Source organism: Paramisgurnus dabryanus, chromosome 2 (assembly GCF_030506205.2).
Source record: "Paramisgurnus dabryanus chromosome 2, PD_genome_1.1, whole genome shotgun sequence".
In the NCBI taxonomy this organism is placed as follows: Eukaryota; Metazoa; Chordata; class Actinopteri; order Cypriniformes; family Cobitidae; genus Paramisgurnus; species Paramisgurnus dabryanus.
In genome coordinates this window covers 32,231,885-32,259,587 of record NC_133338.1, presented here as the reverse complement: position 1 = coordinate 32,259,587, position 27,703 = coordinate 32,231,885, and the positions used below count along the sequence as shown (strand labels likewise).

The following is a 27,703-nucleotide window of genomic DNA, read 5'->3' as shown; positions in this document are numbered from 1 at the left end:
GTAACGGGAGGTGGATCTGCCTCAGGACTTGACGCCAGCAGAGGACATCGCTGCGTCCACCCTCACCGCTGAAAGGGTTTGGGGGCTTTGAAATCGGACCCAAGAAACGCAAGCAAGGTCCAACCCCAAAGTACTCTTACAAATCAAGTTCATATACATTAAGGTTTCTTATGAAAACATTTTAACTATTATTTACATAAAATAAACGTAATACAGCCACACAACAAAGTTATGAAAATATTTTAATCGTTATTTGCATGAGAATAAATAAAAACGATCACCACATGCTCACCACTATGATTCCCCTTATCTCGTGTATTAATATTTTTAAGTGTAACAATTTATGATTTGCAAAAATAACTGTTGCATCTGTGTAGATTAGATAAGCAAAGTGTATGCGCGTTGTTCACGCTATACATTATGGTCAAGCATGCGCCCTTAAAATAGCAGAATGAACCACGCGCAACGCGCCACTGACTTTAGACTAGTTTTTTTTGGTTAGTAGCGCAATTGTTTTTTGAAACTGCAAAATAGCATAAGAGATGGTTTGCGCCGCAACACGCCTCCTTTTTGCGCTGAACCGCCCAGGGAGCGCAAGTTCATTCCCTAGTTTGCTGACGTGCATCTGTGGAGGGAAAAACCCCGCTGTGCGCCGGCGCAAAATACGAATGATACATGCGTCACTGACAAAGTCAATTGCGCTGGGTGCAAGATAGGGCCCAATGTGTTTGCATGGTTTATGGTTCAAAAAACACATTATTTTCCACATACTGTACACTTTAGTAGCTCCAAAAAAAGAGATTTATGTTGGAGACGATAACTCACATCATTGTTTACTTAGGGGTAGAGGTAGGCGATATGGGGAAAATAATAATTGGTTTCGTAAAAATCACGTTTTCACAATTTTATCGCAATTCTTTTTTCATGTTGTTTTTTAATAATTTTTTTGCCATTACTGAGCCTTAATACAGCCATACTAATGCCCCCATTTTAAAAATGCAGTCCTACAAGGTAACAAATATATGCAAAGAAAGTGCACGGACAGTATGCGTATAACAGCGCATGCACGAGAAAATATTGAAACAGGACACTCCACTACAAACAAACAATTACACAAAGGAAATAGACAGCATTTGTACACACACTATTGTTTTCTCTTCCTTTATTTTAAATTCTTCCAAGGACAGAAAACTGTGGAGCATTTTCGTCACCATAATGTTTGATTCCTGTTCTTTGTTTTCTTGATGTTTGTTCTAAACTTTGTTTGTAATGGTGGAATGGTGGATTTTCTTCACTTTACCAATTTTTTGTAATGTATTGCAAATCAGTGCTGCCCTGACGACCTGGTAGGTAATAACTTGAAAAAGAAATCATTTGTATTGCGTATGTGTCGGAACACGGCCATCCGCACGTGGCCGGGGTCAGTATACTTTAAAAGCTCCACGGACGCGTGCGAGTTAAATGCGGATGTAGGCACGAATCACGATACAACGATGCTTCCGAAAAAGTGGATCGTGGAGACATTTTAATAGTTCACGATCAAATATCATCATATAGCACACCCCTACTTTGGGCTATGTACCTTTTGCATATCATTAACATGTACTAATAACAGACCAAAGGAAATTTAAAAATGTGAATCGTACAATAGGTGCTCTTTAAACTAAACTTACTTCATAATGTGAAAATGTTATATTCAGGGTATTATGAATATTACTGCTTAAAACACATTAAAATACATTTTACTTACAATTTAATTACAAAATAATAACAGTGTATAATTGTTTGTCATCACTGGATCCAGAAGTGACTCTTGCCTCAGCATGTACATGTGAGCCAAGAGGCTCTTTGATCTTAGTGCATTTGTATTGTAATGGTGGAACTACGACTGCACAATATTAAGAAAATATACAATATACACTTCTACTGTTGAGCGTTGCAATAACAATATATCTAGCCATATATTATTTCCCTAGAGAAATGCTATTTTTACTAGCTACTTTTTAAAATAATTTATATATGTAATTATCATACTGAATTAAACAGGTAATACATATTCTTCTGATGTAATTAAATCTAACTCGGGCTAAAAAACTATTTCAGACATACCATTCTTTTTAGGCACAAGTCCATCGTTGTCGTTTTCCTCGCTCGTCTCTACTCCTGCCATATTTTTTCCACTCTCTGCTTTGAGCTGCTAGGTTCACCTTTGTTCCTAGGTCTAGCCAATAGTATAACAGTATAAGACCTCAATGGCAGGTATTTAGTAAGGTTCCTTAATTGGTCTAACTTAGACAATCAAAACATGCAACAAACAAAAGTTAGACACGTAAAATAAATGTAAGTTTTCGCAACTCTCTGCGATATGAATACTGTTATAACAATTATGATCATTGTTTTGTATATCACGCAGCCCTAGGTGGAACCAAATGTATCTGGGTTACAGATGCTTGCGGGACATGAAAAGCTAACACACCTGCAGATACCAGTGTGTCACACTAAAATGCATCCTCCCTGAGGGAGAACCGAGGCGAGGAAGAGGGTTATGCAAACATATCATCAGTAAATAATGCCTGGGCCCCAAGCAACAAAAGTCAAATGTTTAAAGGCTGAGATTGGGGACATATTTCTCACACACAAACAAGCAAAGTACCTCAGAGGCATTGAAGAACAGAGGGCTTGACAGATACCTAAAGCATTATGCCCTTAAAAGCCTGGCCAGGTGTGGGGGAACAGCTGGAAGAAGACTCAGCTGAAAGATTCAGACCAGCTTAACAATGTCTTATGCTATCTTACTTAGTAAAAGTGTGGAAAATTGGTGTGGTCAATGGTATGAAAATTTCACAACATTTTTAATAATTTTATATTTACATGGCATATACATTCATCTTATGCTTGCAGTATTATCACTATAGTATCACTCACAATGAAACATTAACCATTAAACAACGACAACTGTACATAAGAGCATAGTTATTTATAGTATTCCAATTGGTCTGCATTTTGCAGTGATGTTCTCACATGTATCCCTTATGTATTATGAGAAGCTGTATCATGTGCTATCGCAGCATAACAAAACAGCTACAGTAATTTGGATCCGGCACCTCAGTGATATCATCCTAATGAGAAGCAAATGGGGAATGAGGCCTCACTCGCGTTGTTGTTGCCACAGATTACACCTGACACCCAAAACGTTGAGGCTTGATCGGGTAGCTGTTCGAACGTATCAAAGGCAGTGGAGAGAAACCCTACACCTCTTCTGCGAGAGAGCGATGGCAGGAGAATGTGAGAGGGCAAGCACGGTATGCAGAGAGCGAGGCAGAAAAAGCCATCTACATTTCAAATGCAGAGGATGTTTTCCGTTGGATGTTTATGAAACATGGCTGCTGGGATTGAGCGAATGTAAAAGGATATGGCATCAAAGACCTGCTCAGAGAAAACAAAACAACAACACGCTCCTGCTCACGGAAGAGGAGAGGCGAACACAGCTCCTCCTAAGAATTATGCCGCAGCTTCAGTTGATTACCTGTAACAGGGGTCCCAAATGAGTTGCTCGAACTTCAGTCCTGGGAATGAACTGTATCTAGAGTGGGCGTGGCACAGTTCTGACCAACGGGAGGGCAGGAGGGGTTCACTTAAAAAGATCCATTGCTGAAAGAATATACCAAATGGTGTGATGATGGCAAAATAGCAAGGATACTATTGCAGTGACATAGTATATACATAATGAAGCACTTAGGGACAATATATAAATAGGTAAACGTTATTTATCCTCAACTTACAAACTTTCAACAGCTGTTACTTTTAAACGATACGGTCTATTTGGTCGGGCATTAAAACCACATAAAACTAAAGTCACACGGTTTACAACATCATCATTACTTAAGCCAAAGAGGAAGATTTTTTTATTGCATTTACCCTTATTCTCAGGAGGTCGTTTTAGCATGTCTTGTGTGCACTGACAACTGCAGTCAGAAATAAAACAACTGTGGGTGCTTGTTTTCTCACACCAATTAAAGGCATTTTGACAGACCAGGGACTGCAAAGGGTTTCATTGAGTCTCACTGAGGCACTTGCTGGAAAGATTGTGTTTTTATGCATGCAAAGCCTGGTATTTTATGTATATTTTATTTTAGAATTATGCATATGAAACACACAAAAACTAATTACCAAAAATATACATTTAACATTTAAGGAAGGCCTTATCTACATACATACATTAAAATCTTTTTTTTTTAGAAAAACAAAAACAGCCCTGAACAAAGTAAAAATTATCCTAACAGGAAATGCAATATTTTTATTCCAAGCAAAATTACTTTATATGTGTGGTTTTTGTAGACAGAAAAGTAGTTCATTGAGGCTGCTTCCCATCATACTGCACTGTACATTCATATGATGATGTAGAAATTGTTAACAACTACAATGTTCCTTCAGTCAGTAGAAGTAAGTCAGCAGAATGACACCACTGCAATGATGTTGTGGATTATGGATAATCTTGAAATCATTATTCAGACCCCAGATCAGCTGATGACAGCCAAACTATTGACCATAGATGCTTAGGAGAATTACTTTTCATTCTTTACAAATAAAAAATCTAATTTAAAGAAAAAGAAATTCTGATCTATAAAATCAATTCACACATTCTACAACTGCTGATAGAATGTACATTGAGATGGTTCCAATCATAATAAAGCTTCATAATAATTATGGCCCTGCATAATGAAGCCTGGGCTGTATTACTCCATAAACCAGCTGCTCGGTAATTCTTTGTCTACATAATAATGTGAAAATTAGCTATGCATCTCTATAACACTGATGCATGCTAGAAAATACTATGCATGCTAGAAATATTCACTGTCAGATTCACTGTTTTCTTAACAAATGTTACCTGAAGGCATTTCATCATAACTCGGCTACTGATCTGTGCACACAATATAAACAGACTGCAAATGAGCCATACAAGACGGTTATCAGCAGCAGCAATGCTGTGGTTGGGAGAGCACTAGGTTGTTGTGCTGATAAGAGATGCTTCAGCAAAACACTGAAAAGGCTTGTTTTCCCAACACTCAATCCTCATTAGGTTCAATCAATACTCCTTTAGTCCCTCGGCCTACTGACTCATTTCAAAATAACATTACAGGTCATTTGTCTCATCGTTGACTAGACTGCATTATGGTACTTTCTGCCTCTCAGAGCAGAGAAAGACGCAGGGTGCAAGAGAAAGAGAATTTCAGATGCTAGAATGTCCACCTAGTGGATACAACTTTAAATAAATAAATAAATAAATAAATAAATAAATAACTAAATAACTAAATAAATAAATAAATAAATAAATAAATAAATAAATAAATAAATATATATATATATATATATATATATATATATATATATATATATATACACACACACACACACACACACACACACACACATATATATATATATATATACACACACATACACTGTATATATTTTGGTGAGAAGTCATTGAAAAATCAATGTCTGCTTCCTACAATCCATTTCAACCAAATCAATCATAATCTGACCGACTGGCAGGGAAGGAAGAAGGACACGGGGAAAGACAGAGAGAAAAAAATAGAGAGAAAAATGCACACAATCTTTGTCTGAAATCTCTCAATTCTAAATCCATTCTCATAAAAAGCTCATCATCACATCGTTTAGCCTGGCTAACAGTCACCAGGGGCCTCTGAAGAACACTACCGGGAATATGGAGCCTCAGCTGGGGGTCTCGGAGACCCAGTCTATCTCTGACTAGTATATAAACACTTTAAAATTGACTGAGGTGAAAAAGGCTATCATGACAAAAATCAGTAAGTCGATTAAATCAGCTGGAACTCCCTCATGCTGTTTTCGCACCTGTTCCAGGGGGTCAGAAAAGAATAACAAATAATCATGTTTAAAATAAATGAACTCCGCCATCAACAGCCTTGGTAGTTTCAATAAGAGGACCTCTACAAACCAGAGCACCGACAGATATAGACTGCCCCTTTTAAAAGATAAACATTGCCCCTTTTGATCTTGTGGTACAAAGATATCTGGTTCATAGCTATTATTGCTCTACTAGCAGTATTGTTATGACTAAAAACATGCATGTGATTAACATATAATTCTACACAACTGCTTATACTCATATAATAAAAAAAAAACATATGTTGAATAATAATATTTTATAGGAATATTTGTGCAATTTATTTAGTATAGCACTAAAAATCTAATAAGAAAAGGTATAAACATCAAAAGGATGACAAGAAATCGACTGTGGTCCACTTCAATTATATATTTTACAGTATTACAAACAACTCTTGAACAAAATGTAAAAACAAGGTGATTTGTACCAGCTCTGAATCCATTAGAAGACAAGAGTATCTGTAAAACCTCCCAGTATTGTGATTGTAATTTGCTAGACACTTTTGCAAAGAGATTTTATAAATGTAACAGAGGAACACATGACAAACAAAAAAGTTTCCCTTTTATCTTTTATTTAAAACTTGCATAATTTAAATGCAAAGCCAATCACATTGCTTATAATGTTATACTTAAAAAAATTATTTTAAATTATTATTTAAAAATTATATTATTTTTTTTATAAAATCTAATAATTTGAATGTATTATTATTATTATTATTATTAATGTTACTTCATCGCCTAAGGGATATGAGCCTTCTTGTGCAGATGTGTTTAATCATTTCATAAAAATGGCAAGGTCAAAAATAAATCACATCCATTATTCGCTACGGATCTCCCCAAAGCATTAGCGGGGGACTGTTTAGAATTTCAATTGGCTTCCAAGTGGCAAAACCCCTTAGCTAATACATCAAAGAATATTTGGCGTCAACTAATCGGTTTAGGGCAGATTTGAAGAGGCTAAAATCCGTTTGAGGGGACAGTGAGAGAGGTACACGTTACCGGCTGCCCACTGCTGTCGTGAGAGACACCCCTAACCTTATGCCTTGAGAAAAACCTGTCACGCGCTTCACGTTAACTAACTTTGTTTAACCAGACCAATCTGCACGCGAACGCGAGAAGCAATTAGTCTGCTACAATAGATAATGCTTTCTAATAATAGTTTCTAAATTCAAATTAAATTACGTCGTTTCCCCGAGGCATATTGGTGGAAAAGCACCACTTGAAACAACACCCCTCTACTTCTCCGCCCCCCCTTTTTTGTCGGCCCAGCTGTACATCGTTTGATATGTTACATTAGCCTATACATACACTTGTCTGTCTGGACAGCAAGTTACATTAAAACACGCATGGCTGTGAACATAGCAGTCAATTATTAAAGAAATCTGTATAATTTCTAGGACTGTAAAAAAAAATTATTGAGTAGAAAGTCTGTGTGAATAACTTTGTATAATCACTAGGAGCGCATATCCTAAGCCTACACCTCCCCTTGCCGTCCAGTCTTGGAGTTCACGGCAACTAGCGTTTGAAAATAAAATCAAAAGGAAAATACGTCATACTTTGCGAAATCGCATACTTAAAAGTGCGGTTCTAAGATTATTTATCCACTTACTCGACTGCTTTGGCAACGATATTATTTATATAAAATGTCATTTAAGTTAAATAAACAGTTTCCTACCTTTTGCAAGCGTGTGTGTGTGACTACTCCCTGCTGCATTTTTCTGTCCATACTGTCTTTCAGTCACCCCTCCACCATCGCTAAACAGGCTGCATATCGAATCCCATTGGTGAAGATGAACTCAAATCTGCCGATAATGCTCTATTGATGAATACTGACGTCATACAAATGTTACCCCGGGTAAACTTAGAAACAGAAATAATATTAAAATGTGATTGCCCATTGTCCGATTTGACTTTGCTTTAGCAAAAACAGTAAACATAAAAAAAACTGGACTTAGTGGCGCTAATTATCCGTGAATTAATGAAATTGAATTAGACACTGTAAACAATTAATTAAACATACGAATTGACAAAATCCAAATGCATACTTTATTTTCATATACATTAGCTTGCATTACATCAGCACTGGGCTAGTCATTGTCCCAAATGAGTTTAATTCACTTACACACAGGCAGGTGGTGGTGCAGATGTAAAGCGCATATGTAAAAAAGTGTCTTTATTATCACAGTCGACATCGTAGTAATTTCTTCTTATGTCTACCGTTTGTTGTGCTTTGAACTCAGCATTGGTCCACTGAGTTTAAGCGTCATCATTCTTCACTCTGAGAGGCTTTCAGGGTGCAGTAACACGTGACCTCGTGCACTACAATTCTGTAGCAGCGCCTACAGCGATCCCTTTCGGCTCAGAGAGACTTTAACAAGTCGGTTCTCTAAATCATGCATGAAGTTATGTCGACACCATTTTTTATTTTTGTTTGTTTCATTTTTGGTTAAACCAATAATGCAGGATGTTTTTTTAAATTAACATTTGTTGTACTGATATAAAAATAGTAGGCTATTAGATGCAATATGTGCAGTTAATTTGCGTCTTAACATATTTTGTTTGAAATTATTTCTGCACGGCACAGTTTCACAAAAATATTTTGTTTTGCCAGTTGGATTTGTAATAGTTTTTTTTATAATTTTGATATTATGTTTAAAACTGTATTTTTATAAATGTATTATAACTATATTTTAAATATTTAAAACATAATCTTTGTTATAATAGTTGTCATGATGAGAGACAAGACAATGTAGTTAGCAAGAAAACAATATCAAATAGGCTACCCGTCGCAGAGAAATGTATCTGTTTGAATTAAAGGGGCAACCCAGCATAAAACCCCTCGTCGTGGCGGATTTGCTGTGGTTCATATGGTCTTAATCTGTCTGCGCTTGGGGCAATGGTGTAAAAGAGAAGAAGATCTGGTTTGTTACAGGATCTAAAGCGAAAACTGTCTAGTGGACAAATCAGTTAGCACCTGTCAAGTTACTTCTTCACTTTCTTACCGCTAAGAATTTAACAAAAACATATACATTCTCCAAGTCTCGTATGTTAAAATGGTTCTATAAATTGTTTATGGTTGTAAGCTAGAGTGAAATAATAATAGTTTCAAACGATCAATTTAATAAACGACGCAAAACAGCATGGTCTAAACATTTTAATTATCCACGATCATTTCCAAACGCGTGTCTAAGTAAGGTCAAAACAAGTCGCCCATATTCGGCATGTTGTTAAGGTACGGTTTAGCGACTGTCGCAAAATTATTTCTAGGTGCTCAAAATGATCTAAAAAAACCAGTGAGGACAAAAAACTGCAAACTGTACTTGTAGCGTCTCCTCTCGTACTTGACAAGGCGTCCCGGGAAGCTAACAGTCCGTTTGTTATTTAACCATGTTTAAAAATGAAGGCTTCATGTATTCAGAAAATGAGGAAAGTTGAGGTTCGCATGAGACCGCCATCCAGGGGCTGTAGCTGCTCAGTCTACAATGGCAATGAGGCTTGTTAGAGACAAAAATAGGGGGATAGCGGGGGAGATTGTTAGTAAATGCCATGGTACGAATGTGTATGTGAGAGAGAGGGAGAGAGAGAGAGAGAGAGAGAGAGAGAGAGAGAGAGAGAGACGTAACCCAGCTCCAGTTTGCCTTTCCTTCGATGTCTACACCCCGAGAGGAGGAGCGAGAGGCTCATAGTAGGCGTCAGAATACTCAATTTCCAACTTAGCATCCTGGCAGGACACTCTCCGATGCAAAGCCCTATCAGAGAGCAAAAACTTGTTCCGCGCGCTCGGCATGAGAGACCCAGCGCGCTCAGAGGGAGAGAGAGTGGTTCGAAAATCCGCGTATGAGTAAAAACATCCCGGCTGCACCCTGACAACGACTTAATAACGACTGTGAAGTCTATGCATTCGTCGATCTGTTTAATTCTCATCACTGCTATCACCGAAAGGAGGACGGGACGGAGGTCTGTTTATTCGGAACTCCATGAGCGAGCGCGGAAAGCGCATGAGAGTTTGAGGGCAGAGAACACAAGTGAGAAGTTTATACTTGGATCTTCACCATGGCGTACCCTCAGGGCTACTTGTATCAGCCATCCGCCTCTTTAGCACTCTATTCGTGTCCTGCCTACAATACAAGTGTGATATCTGGACCCCGGACTGAGGAACTAGGGAGATCATCCTCTGGCTCTGCTTTCGCTCCCTATGCCGGATCTACAGCTTTCACCAGCGCTTCGCCAGGCTACAATTCCCATCTTCCGTACAGTGCTGACGCAGCCGCCGCTGCCACTTTTACTTCTTATGTGGTAAGTGCGCTTTATTTATGTTACTTTGGAAAAGTTTACTAGATAGTCTACTACAATAACGTATATTATGTGTTGCATCTATGACGCACACATAAAGCATCTGTTACTGCAGCGCGGTTTAAACAAGTCAACAGTCGGGGGATTTAATCGGGTTTAATATCACGTTGAATAATGGAGCCTGCATTACAAAATTACAAAACAAACTAAAATTGTGCAAACAGACTTTAAATATCAACATATCCAGTTGTGTCTTTTAAACAAAATCCAGAAAGACAAAACAAAAAAATTTTAAACCACACATAATTGCTAATGTTAATAATTGCTAATGTTAATTCAATTAGTTTTAACGGCTAGCAATATTTTTTTGCTTTCGTTTGTGGCTACTCGATTTCCCTCGTTCTTGAGAGGTAAGGACAATTTTAATATGATAATTTCTAATAGCATATCAAGGCAAATAAATTATGGGTCTTGCCTAGTTTGTCTTTAGCCGTGTATTCAGTCAAACAAGCTACTTAAAAAAACATGTTCTGCCGGCTATTTAAATGTGAATTATGTGAGCAGGCCACCGTTGGCCAATTCGTGTACACACTGTCAGATGACCCAATAGGCTAAAGCTGCAACTTCTAATTAGCTTGATCATATAAACATTGTCAAAATTTGTTTCACACCTGACTAGAGATCATCGTGCAAAGAGACGGGATTTTAAAGTAAAAGTTGCAATAAAGTGCCATTGCAATTTAGTATTGTTGGTGCTAGACATCTAACAAAATAGAGACGATATGAAGTTTGCGTACGTGCCCCAGCGGCCTCGCACTAGTTTGGTTAATTAGATTTAAATTTGTACATGTGGCATACGTGTTTGTCTTTGCATGTGTGTGTGTGTGTGTGTGTGTGTGTGTGTGTGTGTGAGGTGTGTGTGTGTGGTGTGTGTAAGAGTGTGTGTGTGTGTGTTTGTTTATGGTGTGTTTGCGTAAGTTAGCCTATGTGTTACTGATCATATATTGTGCGTGTTAAACTAGTGAAATTTGTCTATAATAAAACAATTGGTTTGGATCCTTGCAGAGCTCGCCGTACGACCACACGACAGGAATGGCCGGATCTATAGGGTATCATCCTTATGCTGCTCCCTTGGGTTCATACCCGTATGGTGACCCAGCTTATCGTAAGAATGCTACCCGGGACGCCACTGCCACACTGAAAGCATGGCTTAACGAGCACCGGAAAAACCCGTACCCAACCAAAGGCGAGAAGATCATGCTGGCCATCATCACTAAAATGACTCTTACTCAAGTGTCCACCTGGTTTGCCAACGCTAGGAGAAGGCTAAAGAAGGAGAACAAGATGACCTGGACCCCACGGAACCGGAGCGAGGACGAGGAGGAGGACGAAAATATTGATCTAGAAAAAAACGACGACGACGAGCCAAACAAGCCCACAGACAAGGGAGACTCCACCGACACAGAGGCAGGTCTGTGGAAAAATCATCAATTTTTCATTGCCGTCGTTTCCACTCCGGGCGCAAAATTGATTGCTGGTTAATGGTGGTATATTATTTATAATGGGAGAATTGCTTTAAATAATAATCACCTTGAACTCTTCTAATTTGACTTCTTATGGACTGACAATTGCTGGTGACGTATAGTGTTTTGCACTTGATTTATTTCGGGCTGCATAATAAGGACACAGCTGGCGCACGGAATCTCATTTACAGTTTCAAATAACCAGATTATTATTCGTATTATTATTATTATTATTATTATTATTATTATTACTATTGTTTAACATTTATAACTTTTACGTCGCACAGAAAATATACAATTAATTAAATGATTAGGCTAACTAAAAAAAAATTAAAAACATTTACAGTATTTGTTTTTCATATTAAAAAAATTAATAAAACAGATTACCTAAATTGAACAGTTTTGTTTAATCAAATTATTTATTCCTGCAGATCATAAACTCATCAACCCAGGGGAGATACCAAGCGACAGGTTTAAAGATGAGACACATTCTAAAGATCCTGATCCACTTTTGACAGACTCGGAATTAAAAGACTCAGAGGACCGGACGGATTTGCTCGCCGAGCATGCAAAACCCACAACCTCTTCGCCCCCCATTCTACAAAGAGGGAACGACCTCATTACGCAAGAGAAGCCATCAGAACCGGGCCACGCCACGAGCACGGGGAACAGCAATGTAACGTCTGTTATTCATTCTCCCCCTTCGGCGCCCAAACCAAAACTTTGGTCTCTGGCCGAGATCGCCACGTCTTCAGACAGGTGCAAGGGGAGCAGCGAGGCTCCGCAGGCCGCAGACTTGGGTCAAAGCACAGTAATAGCCAGCGCTCCCTCGCCGACCCGGTCTTCCCCTCAGTGCCCTCTACCCAACAGCACGGTCCTCTCTAGGCCTATTTACTACACATCCCCTTTTTACCCTGGCTACACGAACTATAGCACTTTCGGACATATCCACAGCAGCCACGGCACCAACACTAGCTCTACGGCACATTTCAATGGATTAAGCCAGACTGTTTTAAACAGAGCCGAGGCTCTTGTCAGAGAGAGCAAAGTAAGAAGCCAAACGCACGTAGATCTTTGTAAAGACTCACCTTATGAGCTAAAGAAAGGTATGTCAAACATTTAATAGCGGATCCATCGCCAGTCACACGGACATTTATTTATTATTTGTGGTTGCTTAAAAGAAGAAGCAAAAGAAGACACAAAAGATCATTGTGATTATAAAAATCGAGGACAATTATTTTCTGAGTAAATGCTTATCCTCAAATCATAGTTTCTGAATGGTAATCAAGAGGATGTAACTTCTAAGAATTGTCTTAAACGCTGCAGCCGCCTGAGTCTATTTGTATTAAAGACTAATATGTATATTTAATGTAGCATTTTGTATTTAAAATGGACAATACACTATCTTTGAAGTAAATTATGATAAAGAAAAAGTGTGCAGCGACTGTTTCAAGAATGTGCATGCATGGCTGTGAATGAGAATTTGATAGCTGCACCATTTTACAAAAATAACTAAATAACAAGTATAAATGACACCATGGCCGGAATAGTGTCGTTACTGAACACTGTTGCCTGGTGCAAATTTTAAATCGATGTGAAAATACTTTAAATTTGCAGGCAGACAGTGTGTCAATGTTTTTCCACCTCAAAAAAAGCAAGCAGAGGCAACAAAGCTGAAACTCAGGCGGTCTGGGGAAAAGCCATGAAGACGAGCGTTTATATGCAAACGCTCCGCGGTCGGTTCGATGTTACTTAGTTTTTTTTTTTTTTTGAAAGATTCTCCGGATAGCATTGGATATGAACAACACACATCTGTCATTTGCAAACTGAGAGATGGTTCAACTGGTGGATATTGATATGACAACAGCGGGAAAAGTGTCGAGCAGTCATTTAACCCAATTACATTCCAACCGCGTCATGTTATATGCAAAGCAATCAGGTGGCGAACTCTAGTAATGAGTTCGATTTTATGCCAAATTTAGACCTCATTACTATTTCCTAGGCGTGGCAAAGTGGTTAGAGGCGCGCGGCGATGCGGAGTGGTCCTGGGAGCATACTGTTCTGTTATATCATTAAATGGTAGGATAGGCTTAATAGCGTTTGGATTATAGAGGCTGATGGTTTTCAAAAGTGTATCCAAGGTGCCGTGACTGTAAATGTCCCCTGGCCTGGCCCGCGTAATACTGTCCTGCACCTTTACCCTCACCCGCAGGTAGGTGTCACACTTGCTCTTAATTTCAAAGCCTGACATGGAGAGAAACTTCCTCAAGTGGCGAAGATTGGCGTAAAACAGTGTTTCAAACAGAGAATACATAAAAATACCTCAGATACCATGGAACAAATATTTTAGCTATTGGTTTTGTAAAATAAATAACTGCACAATGTTTGTGAACAAATACGTAATTTTAATCTTTAAAAGTTAAATTTCCATTCAAGAAAAACAATATATTTACTAACAATGGCTTAAACATTTACACTTATATTTATTGATCTGTAATAAGTTTTTTTACACATTAATTTTAAAATAAAAATTGTTTATTTATCTTGGTGCTGATATTTTATTTACTTTCGTTCAGGAGTAAAGCATGACCATAATTTAAGCTATTTGCTGCACACTCTTTTTTTAAATATTTCAATTATTTAAATTAGTACACGGATTTATTTATTTTTGTAGCTATTCTTAATTATACTAAATTATAACAAATTAATATTGTTGATTATTTAATTATATTATTAATAACAATACGTTTAATAAAACATGTAATAATAATAATAATAATAATAATACACCTAATAATAATGATAATAATAATAATAATTACATTAATAATGAGCAGAAAAGAGAAGGACAAGCAAGTTGATTCACTCTGGGGTCGTGTCATTAATCTCTATAGTTTACTTTGCGCACTCCAGTTGAAAAGTCCCCTGGGTTTCATTTAATTCCCCCGGCTCTAATGTCCTTCCCCTGCAGTGAAAATGGTGATGGGGGCGGCTATATTTAATCTCTCGGAGTGGGATGGAGCTGCCGCTGCACCACATCAGCCGGCTAAATAGCATAATTATGTTTTTCTTTGCTGATCCCTAAAGGAATTGAAGCATTCGATGCAATGCTCCATAAGCCTTTTTAGAAATTTTTAAATGGAGGAATTTTTATTATTGAAGGCCCATGGTTTCGTTTCTTTTCTATTGAATTGCTATAATAAACATTTGTTCACATTAAATTGTCACATTATTAAATATATTCTCTCTATCCTCTATTCCAGGCCTTAATATTAAAATATCGATAATAATTTAAAATCTCATTTTACGCATGGTTGAAATCAATTGGACATTTAAACGGATAGACGGTGAATGTGTTCAAGCTTATTCCAACGCCTATAGGCACAACAGAGTGAGTTTTCTGAAGATGCCTAGCCTATTCTGTTAAAAGTGGTGTAAACCATCTCAGTTAATTAGTGCAGTTAAGTGGCATATAATGCAAAAACCAAAACATGTTTAACGCAAAAAAAAAAATCTAAACACATGCATTCCTTAAATAATTGTTTTAAATGTACGATATTATTTAATAAAAACGAAGGACACATTTTGGGTACACTCTAAGAAAGGATGTGTTAATTATTTAAAAAAAATTGTTATGCCATTTAACAAATTTTGTGTCATTTTAACACATTGTGTGTCATTTCGTGTTGATTTTGTCTTAAAATAAAACACGAGTCGTGTTAAAAGTAACAATGATTGCGTTTTTATAACACATCCGTTCTAGGAGTTTACTATTATTCGCTCAGGATTATATATTTGAATTAAAATACTGACTATGTGTATTTTAAACAAACGCACAAATTATTTTCAGTGTGACACTGACCCTCGTGAAACGATCTATTAAGCCAGAAAGCTGTCAAAATCAGATCGAACACGACTTAATTTAACTTTCTTGCCCGCGTTGGATTTTAGTCTCACTTTTGGAGAAGATCCACACTAACTGTGTTTGTGTGTGTGTGTGTGTGTGTGTGTGTGTGTGCGTGTACGTCAAGTTCCCACGTGTGAAAAGACAAATCTAATGGATAGGCATGAAAAGCAAGTACAATAGAAATAAAACTTATAAATGTTTATATGACCTTAGTGAAACAAAATGCTTTATTGCCAATTTTCGTTAGTCATGTTAAGATAAAGTGTGTATATTAACGAAACCTAACGAAATTACTAAATTAAGAGCGCCTGGAAAATCATCATTCTTTGTTTCGTTTAGAAACATGACTTTTACGCAGCAGGAAAAGGGTAAGGTTGAAATTGTACATTTACCGGACGTTTTCGAGGAACAAAAGTGTTGCCAAAAATTGTTCCTAAATAGCAAAAAATTAAAATAAATAAATTTAATCAATAAAATTATTATTTAAAAAAAAGTAGGCTATTCTGGGAACGAATAATAGAGCATTCGTGCTATAACTAGAACCACATTTCCTTTTTAGTAAGCAGTGTTTCATAGGAGTTAAAAAGATTTATCTATCGATTAAGATAATTTTACTGATCTCAATCTTTCACAAGTGAAAATTACACCTGCCAAGTAATCCAGGAGCAACGGGTCTCGCAAGAAACACAGGTACCATCTATGGCGTAATCAGAACCTACTGATAAAAAGAAGCGCTAAATCACCGTTAAAATGCAGTGAACCAAGTGTTCACAAACGGATATCTATGTAATACCAACTGTCCACCTGATAACAGCCAAAGACTACTTGATCCTTCCACACTGACACGACTCCAGCTGAGCCGAATTAAATTCAGCACGAATGTGTAAAAGGACACCCTTTTATTTGACCTGCTTATAATATGCGCTGGCCCTGGGACATGAGTTAGGCAGCAGAACAAGTGTGGCCAAATTCAGAATAGTGTGTGTGTGTGTGTGTTTCTCTTTCTAGAAGCGAACAAAAGACGGTTGATTTGTCCTGCTGGTTAGTTTAAGAAAGAGGAGAGCATTGCTTAGAAGAAAGTCAGTCTGCAAATGAGAATGCGCCGTTGCTAAAGCTGTGAAAAAAGAAAAAGAAGAGAAATCGTAAAATTAGTTTGTAAGTGAGTAATTGTTCCACAAACATCATCTTTACCCTCAAACTCTCCATAAAGAAACTGAAGTAGAGTGGCCTCTTCACCAGAGCATGCTGGGAATACCTCCTCCCTTTTATTTAATCATCCAATCCCGCTGAGGAAGCTCTTAATTAATTATGGGTGCTAAAAATTCACACCAGCTGTTTCTCTCTTTCTCTCCCTTCACTCCGCAGTGCTGCCGGGGCGAGGAGTGTGACGCGGCCACGGGGCGTAATTTTCAAAAATTAGCCCATTTTCTCCCACAAAAATCGAGCTGCTGTCAGGGCTGCAGTGACGTGCATCATTTCACGGGCTCTGAAGGCTCGTTGACGAGGGGGGATCCAAGATAAAGAGTTGCCGCTTTCGGTAGTCACAACCCATTCGACGCATATAAATCGTTCGCGTTAAAGGAACATTTTAGATAGGCAGACACACATCGTAAGTCGACCCAGATGAAGTGACAGGCTTTGATTTAATGTTATTTACTCCCACTTTAGCCTGGACTTCACCCACTGTTTTCCTATTGCCGGCGTGCGACTCTCTGGGGAGAGATTACACGTGTCATTTTCAGCTTTCTGATGGTCGAATTGAAACCTCCATACATACAAATATTTTTACTAAAGAAGAAAAACGTAACGTAAAGTAATGACCAGGGAGCAATTTTAACTATAAGGATACGGCTTTTGACTAAGCTATATCGTCCTGTCCACATAATGAAAAATTAAAAACTAATTTAGTAGATGTTTATTTTAGAGTCAGTAAGACGGTAAAGGCTTTACATAAATCGAACATTTGTTATCTTACAACTGCATTTAGAACCTGCAATATTAAATTAGGCTAAATGATTATAGGTTTAGTACAGATGTTTCTTTTGTATTTTTTATTTTATTTTCTAATTTATCCTACCAAGTCTGTTTTGCTTTCCTTCTATTTCACATACGCATCTATTTTGAAAATATTTAGATGTAAACTATTATTATTATTATTTTATTAAAAATAATATTATTGATTAAAAAGGTCCTTAATAGAACAACCTAAACTTTAATAGGTAAGCAACTTGTTTCCACCCAGAGATTAAGAGCTTCTTAAACAATAAGATTACTATTGTAATAAGTAAGTATATATTTATTTTTACAGTAGCCTATATATTAGTATATACTTACACGGAATGCAATGCAATCAGTGCCATAAAAACAAGATGCGTTTCAAAGAACATGTTTGTTATCAAAACTCCATTTATTTGATTTTCAGTGAGATGGTATTTAAAGTTCAGATTCTTTAACCTTGTGCATATAACAAATCTACTTTGCAAATATACATATTATTTTATTGCTATTCCTGTATTTACTACTGTCACTTCAATTAATTGTAAGTGTATGATATCTCAGCCCTTTTTAAAGGGGAAGCTGTTCACGGATGGAAACATTTCACTGCAGATGTACTATAAATGCTTCTTCATTGGAAGGAAAGAAACAGAGAGAGTTTTCAACACATTAGGCTCTAGTCTAAGAGTCCCACAGCACCACTTTGCCTAGATAAGCGGCTAGTATTATTACATTCTTAATGGTTTAGATTAAGATTGATGAACTGTTTTCTTTTGGGCACTTCACAAGGTCTACCAAATAGGGGGGCAAGGAGAGGGGGACGGAGGAAAGAGGGGATGAAGGGAGGTCTACAAGCTGCATGTTTATTTACGTTTGGCCTTTTTAAATGATGCCTTTCTTCTAGACATCTGTTCCACATTATGACACTGATATTTAGCCTAATGGCCGCTCTGATGCGCTGCCTTGTGAGATAGCAGAAGCGGTCATTATCTGCCACCCACCTGGTGAAAAAGTCAAGCTTGATGATGGAAGTTATGCGGGAGACTGGGGGGTAGGAATTATCTATTTTATTATTTTTATTATTATTATTATTTGAATAAAAAGCTGACCAGTTATTCTCAAGGATTTTACTTCTCTCAGGCTGATGGATGCAAATGTGAGCTGCATGTGTAATTGGATCATTTCCCCAGATACAGATAAATGGCTGCTGCTTTACTGGGGTTATTTTAAGCTGTGTGAGGACAGCAGTGTTTCTCTACAGTATGTGTGTGCATGCATGTGTTTGCGTGTGTGTTTAGGAAACTGTAATGAGGAGTTGAGGCGCACTTTACTCAGTCACAACACTGTGTGCCAGGACCTACAAAGCCACACACTAAATAAGGAAAAAGTGCCCTGTGACTGTTTTCTTTACAGGCACTTCACAGGGTGCTAAACTCCCACATACGCCAATTAAAAGAAGGCACTTTCTGATGATGTACAACCAGCAATTAACAAATGCCACAAAATAAGAAATGGATAAAAATTGCTCAGGCAAGCCAACACAATTTTAGTCAGCATGAAATTTATATTAACATTCATAAGAAATATGTAACAAAGTCTGATGAACTGGTGATCTTACAATTTTAGCTTTTATATCAGCACACTGGCTCTTTATCAGCAGCTTCCTGTCTTACCAATAACTAATCTTGCCTCTTTCATTTTCAGCACCTTTCAAAATTTTATTTTACATGCTTCATGCTAGCTGAGAGAGCTCTTTGATTAGCATTGTGCTTTACAGCCAAGCAGAATAGGTAATCTCATCAATTGAGGCCATTTCAACTGATAAAATGCCAACTGTGGCCCTCTGCAACCCACCGTGCTGGGACTCCTTTCTTCAAACCCCCAGACAACACCTGCCAAACACATTAATACCTGTTTCACTGCAGCGCAGGAGCAAGCCTCAGTCCAGGCTCAAATAATCGATTGACCTCATTTTCAATAAAGGCGCCACTTCCAGTCTGAGAAGTAATTCAAAAAGTATACCAGAGCCATCTGGGCAAGATGGCTGTAGCATGCCATACTTTCACCTGCCTGCCAAACACAGAGCAAAGAGCCCACAGTGAAACATTGTGCTCCAGAACACAGGAGAGATTTCAACACAAGCTCATTTCAGTCTGATTACCATTCAGGTGATACTTGGCAATGGCTGTCAGAGATAAAACCAGTCCTCTTAAAAGCACATTAACTGTTTATCCACTGTCCAACAGGAAATTACATATAATGCGGAGAAATTGACTTTTTGTTTGATTGAACAAAAAATTGAAAAACAAAAAGAGTGTAATATGATCGCAAGCGGTTGCTATTTGAATAAAAGTCCCTATAACCTCAGGGGGACTTTGTGTTTTTGTGCGTGTGCAAGCTTAAGTTCATGCTGCTCTTTACCCTCAGAGCGACACTTCAGATTTTGTATGGATCTGATTTATTAGCTTGTCAAGGGAAGCATTGTTGAAGAAGGCAATCAAAAAGCACTTACCTATCCCCAACTAAAATGAACACTTTTTTCACAAGCTAATTTCTCCTACTCCCAAAGAGGGGATGGCAACTTGTTTGATGAGGCATAAAATTATGATAAATGAATTTATTGCTTCACTGATCATCAAATGGTGGTATAGTATATACTACTTCTCTGGTGACAAGTTACATGGATCTGTCGTCATCTCAGATGGGCAACGGGATGACATTTTACCCCCGTAACCCACCTGACCCCAGGTCAGCATGCGTGGAACCGAGCCTGCGCCAGTGGAGAAGCAAGACAAAGGACAGTTTAATAGGAGGTTAAACTGGAAAGAGGAGTGAATTGCTTTGAGGGATGCTTGCTCTCAACTTTCAGTCTCTGATCAGTGCGTGAGAAAAGACAGAAGTAATCAGATATCTACCTCTCGCTTTTTTCTCCCTCTCTTGTATCTTCACTCTCTCTCTCTCTCTCTCTCTTTCTTTATGCCAACTATCTCCCTAAAAAATTGGAGTTCCAATTACACAAAAACATCATTAGATTGATTAGAAATCAATATGAACACTGAAGACACAAACATTATTTTGTGAAATGAAAGGGGCTGATCAAGAAATATTCCATTAGGCCATTCATTGAGTTGCCATTTTAAACCCCAACAATGATTAATGACCTATGGGGGGTTGTATTGTAAGCGTTCACCAAGGGGTCAAAAGCAGTTCTGAATATCTGCTAAATAATCCCTTCGGTTATTCTTTCACCCTCCATTGCCTCAGTCACAAATCAGAGCCTGCTTTAAACGGTTTCACATTTCTTGGATGATGATTATGTGTTTCTCTTTCTTAAATTTTCTGTTCTTTTTTTAGCTAATTACATTTTTTCAAGTTTTCCTAAACTTACTCTTTCATTTAGTTGGCTTTTCTTTGTTCCAGTGTTCAAACTACACCAGGACCTATTGATTTAGACGCATGACAATAGTAAGGTTCATGCGTCCACACCACTACCAGCTACACTACCTTGGACTGTATGGTGCAGAGTGGCAGATGTGCATTCATACACTGTAAATTATACTTTGCTGCCTTAAAAATTTTTGTTGAATCAACTTGGATTTACAAGTCATTTCAACTTACTATTATTTATCTTGACTAGAGATTAGTTGTTATAAATACAGGTAAGTTGTTATAACTTATAAAATTAAGTTGACTTTTCTCAACTATATTTTATAAGTTGTGACAACTCATCTCTGTTGACATGACTTGTAAATCTGAGTTGATTTTACAAGGCAGCAAAGTATTTTTTACAGTGTACTCATCGCCTAAAGTCCTGCCTGAGCATTTATTTTCACTCCAGCTCATTATTTTTGGACTGGTGGATTGCATTATGCATACTGTACCATAGGACTGAAAACTGTATGTAGTAACTTAATACCATTAATATTACCACCAATAACATCAACGGCAATGGTTTTATTATTACTATTAGTAGAACTGTTACCTGATTGCAAGTCGATGCTAGTCACATGATCTATGAAAGGGTGACATGCTCAATGTAAAATAAAACCATTGGTTCTAGGTCACAGGAATAGTTATTATCTGTTACAGCATTATTTCAATTTTATTATTTAATATTAATCAATACTGCTATGAATGTCTTTATATGTTTAAATATTGCACCTTTATATTTACTTTAGCGTCTTTGATGGCAACTGAAGAATGCATTGTACTCATAATGTACATGTATTTCACAGTCCATTCTTTTATTGTATTGTGCTCCTTTCTTTCTGTTCCTGCATTCAACAAACACAGATAAATGATAAAAAAAAAATCAAAAGACACTATGGAACTAACTCAAACCAAATGGCTGTGAGGCATAAACGTTCAGTTTTTAGATCCTGTACCTGTTTTTGTTCATTCAGCTGGGTAACACTGAACACACGTTCTTCCAACAACATACTTTGTCAATAAACTAGATGTGACAAAGGAGCTCAAGACAATAAAACACATTGAAAAGACATATCCCTCACAGCCTGTTTTTCATTTAAGGAAAAATATAAAAAGTTTCCACCATGAGAGAGTCCACACTAAACTCTGTAGTATAGCATCAAAACGTGTAACGACTCTGAAAACAGTCAAGCATAGATTATGCTATGCTTTGCAAAATCGGTGACATCCAAGGAATGTATTAATTTTACTCAACAATGATTGAAAGGGTCTCAGATATGAATTAATAAAAATAAACTTCTCTTTCAAACACAATCCACACTGAGTCATAGTGCTGCATTTATTGCACATTTTACAATAAATTGCTCCACATTTTGGTTCTTTATTTTTTAGCAAGACAAGCAGAGGATTATGATAATGATAACCCCATTCTAAGTAATAGATGATATAAAACGGTTTGTCAGAAAAAAAAGAGTAAGAGCAGGACAAAGTTAGGGAAAAGGTCTCTTTAAATCTGGTTAGATTTCTTAAAACTGATTTTGCGTTCATTATTTTTTATTTTCATACGGACAGAAACTTAATTAGGGGAAAATAAAGATTTTTTTAAATGAATTGTTAAAGACCAGTTTGGCTACAATGATTAGAGATTGAATTTTTCAAAAAGGGAGAAAATAAGCAAATACAGCACCACTGTGACCCAGTCTACTAATTCTACACAGAAAAAAATATATATATTTCTCCAAGACTTCACCAACTACTACACAGAGGTTTTTCATGGCTCATAATGATGTGGAGGTGGTATCCTGATGCACACATACATACCATGGTGTTTATTAACTTAATTGTTACGAAAATTACAATTATTAACATTTTATTTTATAAAACATTAAATTAATTAAATACAACATAGCAGCTAATTTGTTAATTTACAGTAAACAAACAGCAAAGTTGTTTAAAATCAAATGAAAATATTTTTTTTTTATTTGTGGTATTTTGCAATGTTTTGCAGTCCTTGTTGATAGTTGATTTGTACAAGTTCACAGACATCATTTCAGTTATACTTTCCTTCACTCTTGACCATAAAAACTGCCTTCATTGCTTAATATAACAAACAGAAATTCTGCTAAGATCCTTATCCTTTGCTTGATCTAATAATAATTGTGTTATAATTAATAAATAATATTTAATAATTATATGAATATCTTAAATTTTTTGTTATTATGGCTGCTCGATTTTGGGCGAAAATATAATCACAATTATTTAACACAAATACTCAGTGACTTTGAAAACATGCATTTTTTAACCTTTTTATTAAGTGTTGCAATACCTGCTCTTGATTTTACATGAATGCATCATGCCCAATGCCAGTCAAAATGAACTAACCATCCTTTTGTTGTAATGAACTGAACATAAAATGTACCATGGGCACTGACATGTTACGCAAAAACGTCAGTTTGGAGCCAGGGCATGCGCAAAAGGAATCGTCCGTGGAGCCCGGAGGCAGAGCCGCGGTATCAAACTTCCGCCCAAACACTCATCTGCCCAGTTCAACCATGCCCCTTGAATATCTCATTTGACTGGCTTGCTAAAATAAGGTAAATAAGTTAAATACTCATTTTGTCGATGTGAAATAACACAGAAATCAAAAATTAATAGTAAGTTATATCTTCAATCTTCCTTGAGAGAGAGCGGGGTTTATAACTTGTACTCCATCCAGCCACCAGGGTGCGATCAAAGGTTCACTTTTCAAGATGTATAAGGCATAGACATTATATACGTAGACGACTCATGGCGTGGTGAAACGTAATCCAGCATCGCCGCCATATTGGTTGGGTCTCCTCATTTACACTTTCACCAGAGTCAATCGAAGTGAACGGGATGCGAGCTACTATGCCAGTATTTTGTGCAGCTTACGGTTGCAATAACCAACAATACAGTACTGATACCAGATCGCATGGGATCGCCTTTCACAAGTAAGATTACAAAATAATTTTGGTTATTTTACCATTTATATTATGTCATCGTTACTAACGCTACTTACGTGTAACCAAACCATGTGAAAATCCAGTAAATATTTATGATATTGTAGTTGGGGATACACCTTTCTAAGTAGAAATAAATGCAGGGAGGCGCATTGGGGACCCATCCAAGATGGCGGCCGCGCTGATACATCAGCTTCAATAGACTACAGTAACTATTATTAGTCCCTTACTCTAAATTGTATCAACTACATGGTATTTAAAAAAAACAATTATGTGTGGAATCATATATGCTACATACAATAGAAAAAGGTGTAGATGTAAATAAAGCAATGGTTAGCTATAACTACTCTGTTGCAAATCCATACACACAATCCATTACTTTTAGAAATGATGACATCTCTTTGTCCTTGACCTGTTGACTCACTCTTCCCAAGCAGCATATTCATTAGCGTTTCACCTCCTTCTCCCTGAAACTAGTTTATATATCACAAGTATTGACACACACATATAAAACCCACAGGCGCTTGATGTCATACACTCAGAGGGCCCGGTGCCCGTGAAGATTTTAATGCATATGCACAAACCCTATCCACTTGCATAGCTCAATACCACACAGGTTTTAGCTGATTTATGAGCTGGATTCCAGGGGTAAATCACTGAACAGATGTATTAAGCTGTGTAATATGCATACGGTGAGTCGGTCTTAGTTTGGGTGCATAATTGCTCTGATGTGGGCTATTAAGACTAAGTGCATGTGATTTTAGTGTCTGCCTTATATTCTCAACAATGATTACGATGATCAATACATATGATTTGTATGTCGTTGGTCATCGATCGGATACAGATGTCGTTGACCTTCACTGAAGGAGCTTTCGTACGGTCACCTACATTAGAGAAGGACATAGAGCAAGAGACAGAAAGCCAGTTCTCCACTAAAACCTAGAATATTAGCATTTTGTTTAAAACATTTGACAAAAAATAAAAAAGTAAGTATTCACAGACTTAGATTTTTATCACAACGCCTTGAATATGCCTTTTTAAAGCAACACTATGTAGTTTTTTTACCTTTAAATAATGTCTCTAAAATTATTTCAGTGATAGAACAACTTTTTACTGGACAAATTGTACTGTTGCTGCAACCTGAGCAGCCTCCTAGCTGCTACAAGCACACTCTGAAAGTGGCGGTGGAGGGTAGGAAACACAGCCCCGCCCCTCCCCCTGCCTGCAGAAGAGTGTCTGATACCAGGCACTGTTGCGCTTTTCAACCACATGGGGGGGCTGTAAGTCATTTTTACCTGGAAACTACATAGTGTTGCTTTAACATAACTGTTATGAAATTACAACATTGTTCTCCTACTGTTCTTTGAAATAAAAGAAAGCAAAAATATTGAAAGTTAAGTCTACAAACACTTTATGGGGTCTCTGTATTGTGTCTGTACATGTAAAACATTGAAAAGTTAAATATTTAAACAAAAAAACATTTTGTTAACTTAAAAAACTTAAAAAATAATAAAATATAATTAAATAAATAAATACAGAAATTCCATATAAACTTTTTAATACATGGCTAGTGTTTACAAAAGCCACACACTGGGAATGTCTTGATCCAAGTATGTCTCATATAATGTTTGACAGCTTGTTTTTATGCCATCAATGTTCAATTCTGTCAGACTCCCCAAAGGCATCCTTCAAGATACAACATGTGCAGAGATGAACATTCACAATCTTTAACGCTGCATATATGTTTCTTTTGAAAAATGATCATGTATACAATGACATGCAGTATATACAGTATACGTCCTAAATCTTTATTAAAGATATGAATCACATCACAAATCAGCTGGTAAGTAGTTTTTGTGTGGCTTAAAAATAAAGCTATGCTGCTTGGAGCATGATTAATAAGCTTGGCTGTCAGAATTATTAATTGAAGCCAGTATGTATGTCTACAACTATGATGATGTGGCTTTGAAGGAGATAAGCCTGAACAGGGAAGCCCTCTAGAAAATTCCTTCACACACACACACACACACACACACACACACACACACACACACACCTGTTGCATGTTTGATTCAGTGAGTTTTTAAGAAGACACAATACAAATTACTTATCCACGTTCCCTCCCAATTTGACTATTGCTTCGTATATAGATGAAGAATAAGATAAGAAAGATGTCTCAGAGGGAATGTGGTGCAAACTACTCCAAGTGTTTTGGAAATACAGAATTGTGACATGTAAGCTGTCTTATATGACACTCTATGTTAGTTTTCGTTAGGGGTAATTTATTACTTTAGAAATAGTTAAAGGGGAATAAAGAACATACTATAATATGTTCATATTCATGTGAGCATATAAGAATATGAATATGACAGGTTAATTTAACACTTTATCAGAGATGCAAGACATCATTCTCTCACTCTCTCTCTCTCACTCTCTCTTTCACTCTCTCTCTCTCTCTCTCAGCACCTATGTCAGACATGGCTGCTGGGGGACCTATTAGTAGGCAATGCATTGTGGTCAATAAAGAACACATCAGAAAGAGAGAGAGAGAGAGAGAGAGAGAGAGAGAGGGGAAAGAGAGAGACAGAGAAAGAAAGAAAGCGAGAGATTAGTTTCAGCTTACTGGCTTCATTAGTAAACTCACATTCAGGTCATGACCTGCTGGTTATTCCAATAACTCTTTTGTTGCTTGGATCATGTTTTGCTACACTTTCATGTTAAAAAAATTAACTCAGCACTGTCACTTAAATCAAACTCACAACGTTTTCCAGTGCTGTACAGCTAAGACCGTTTGTACAATTGAAGCTTCATGTGTTTGGAAATGTTTCATTCTTATGCTAACAACCAAAAAACATTTCTGCTATTTCTGAACAATTGGATATCTTTACCTCTAGGCATATCTTTAACTCAAAGCCTTGATTTTGGTCTTCTTGGTGATCTCAACAAAAATGCTACATCATATGTCCATGCTGAAAACTGTCAAGTGCATCATTACTTTCGACAAAATTCTCAGACTTTACCATTTTAACAGGCAATTCTGTCTCTCTCTCTCTCTCTCTCTCTCTCTCTCTCTCTCTCTCTCTCTCTCTCTCTCTCTCTCTCTCTCTCTCTCTCTAACACACACTATCACCTGTGTTTCAACTTGTCAACAGTCTCAGGTTCCACCCAGCCCTAACATTAGGCAGACCGATTTCTGTCTGCAGGGCGGGTCAAAGTTTGAGTGAATTCCACTGTCGCCGTGTTTATGTGTAAACTTTTCAAAGACTGACAACAAGGCAGAGACACCTCACACCACAGAAACGCTCTGCCTTTACCAGCTCCATCACAAACCAGGCAATTATAGATGACTGATACAGTTTGGTCTCCCTCGCAGACTCTGTCTGTGGTAAGAAGCTCTGCCATTGAGAAAAGAGGGAGAGGGAGAATGCATGAGTGTTACCTTTTATGTCTGGGCAATTGTAAGACGCAACACTGGATACCGTGCTGGTGCCCATTGCTCCCCCCAGATTCCAACTTAAGGGTTCTGCCAATCATTATAGCACGTTTGGTTCTCTCTAGATTTGTGCCCTGCATCTCTCCCTCTCTTTCTCTCTCGTTAACCCAAACACTGCTTAAAGGACATATCACGAAAAAACGACTTTTTCATG

At 37.3% G+C, this 27,703-nt stretch overlaps 1 protein-coding gene and 1 long non-coding RNA gene across 3 annotated transcripts in view; one reads left to right on the top strand and one right to left on the bottom strand.

Moving 5' to 3' along the window:
- The window catches only part of LOC135749217 (uncharacterized), a 95,690-nt gene extending 86,946 nt beyond the window's left edge, over positions 1-8,744 (bottom strand). For both annotated transcript variants that reach the window (XR_010532314.1, XR_010532313.1), the window contains exons 1-2: positions 8,051-8,744; positions 7,604-7,788 (exon numbers count right to left, since the gene is read on the bottom strand). This is a non-coding gene — a long non-coding RNA (uncharacterized lncRNA). The remainder of the gene's footprint in view (positions 1-7,603; positions 7,789-8,050) is intronic.
- An 849-nt stretch (positions 8,745-9,593) lies between these two features.
- Positions 9,594-13,177, top strand: irx5a (iroquois homeobox 5a). Its single transcript, XM_065267724.1, has 3 exons — positions 9,594-10,224; positions 11,287-11,692; positions 12,176-13,177. Exons 1-3 carry the CDS (start codon positions 9,982-9,984, stop codon positions 12,865-12,867), a joined length of 1,341 nt encoding a protein of 446 aa, XP_065123796.1. The 5' UTR covers positions 9,594-9,981; the 3' UTR covers positions 12,868-13,177.
- Positions 13,178-27,703: the final 14,526 nt, after the last annotated feature.

Excerpts from the sequence above, each read along its gene's own strand:
- irx5a (XM_065267724.1), top strand. The coding sequence starts at position 9,982 with ATGGCGTACCCTCAGGGCTACTTGTATCAGCCATCCGCCTCTTTAGCA. Across the intron at positions 10,225-11,286 it reads CCACTTTTACTTCTTATGTG|AGCTCGCCGTACGACCACAC; the intron begins GTAAGTGCGCTT and ends GGATCCTTGCAG. Across the intron at positions 11,693-12,175 it reads CTCCACCGACACAGAGGCAG|ATCATAAACTCATCAACCCA; the intron begins GTCTGTGGAAAA and ends TTATTCCTGCAG.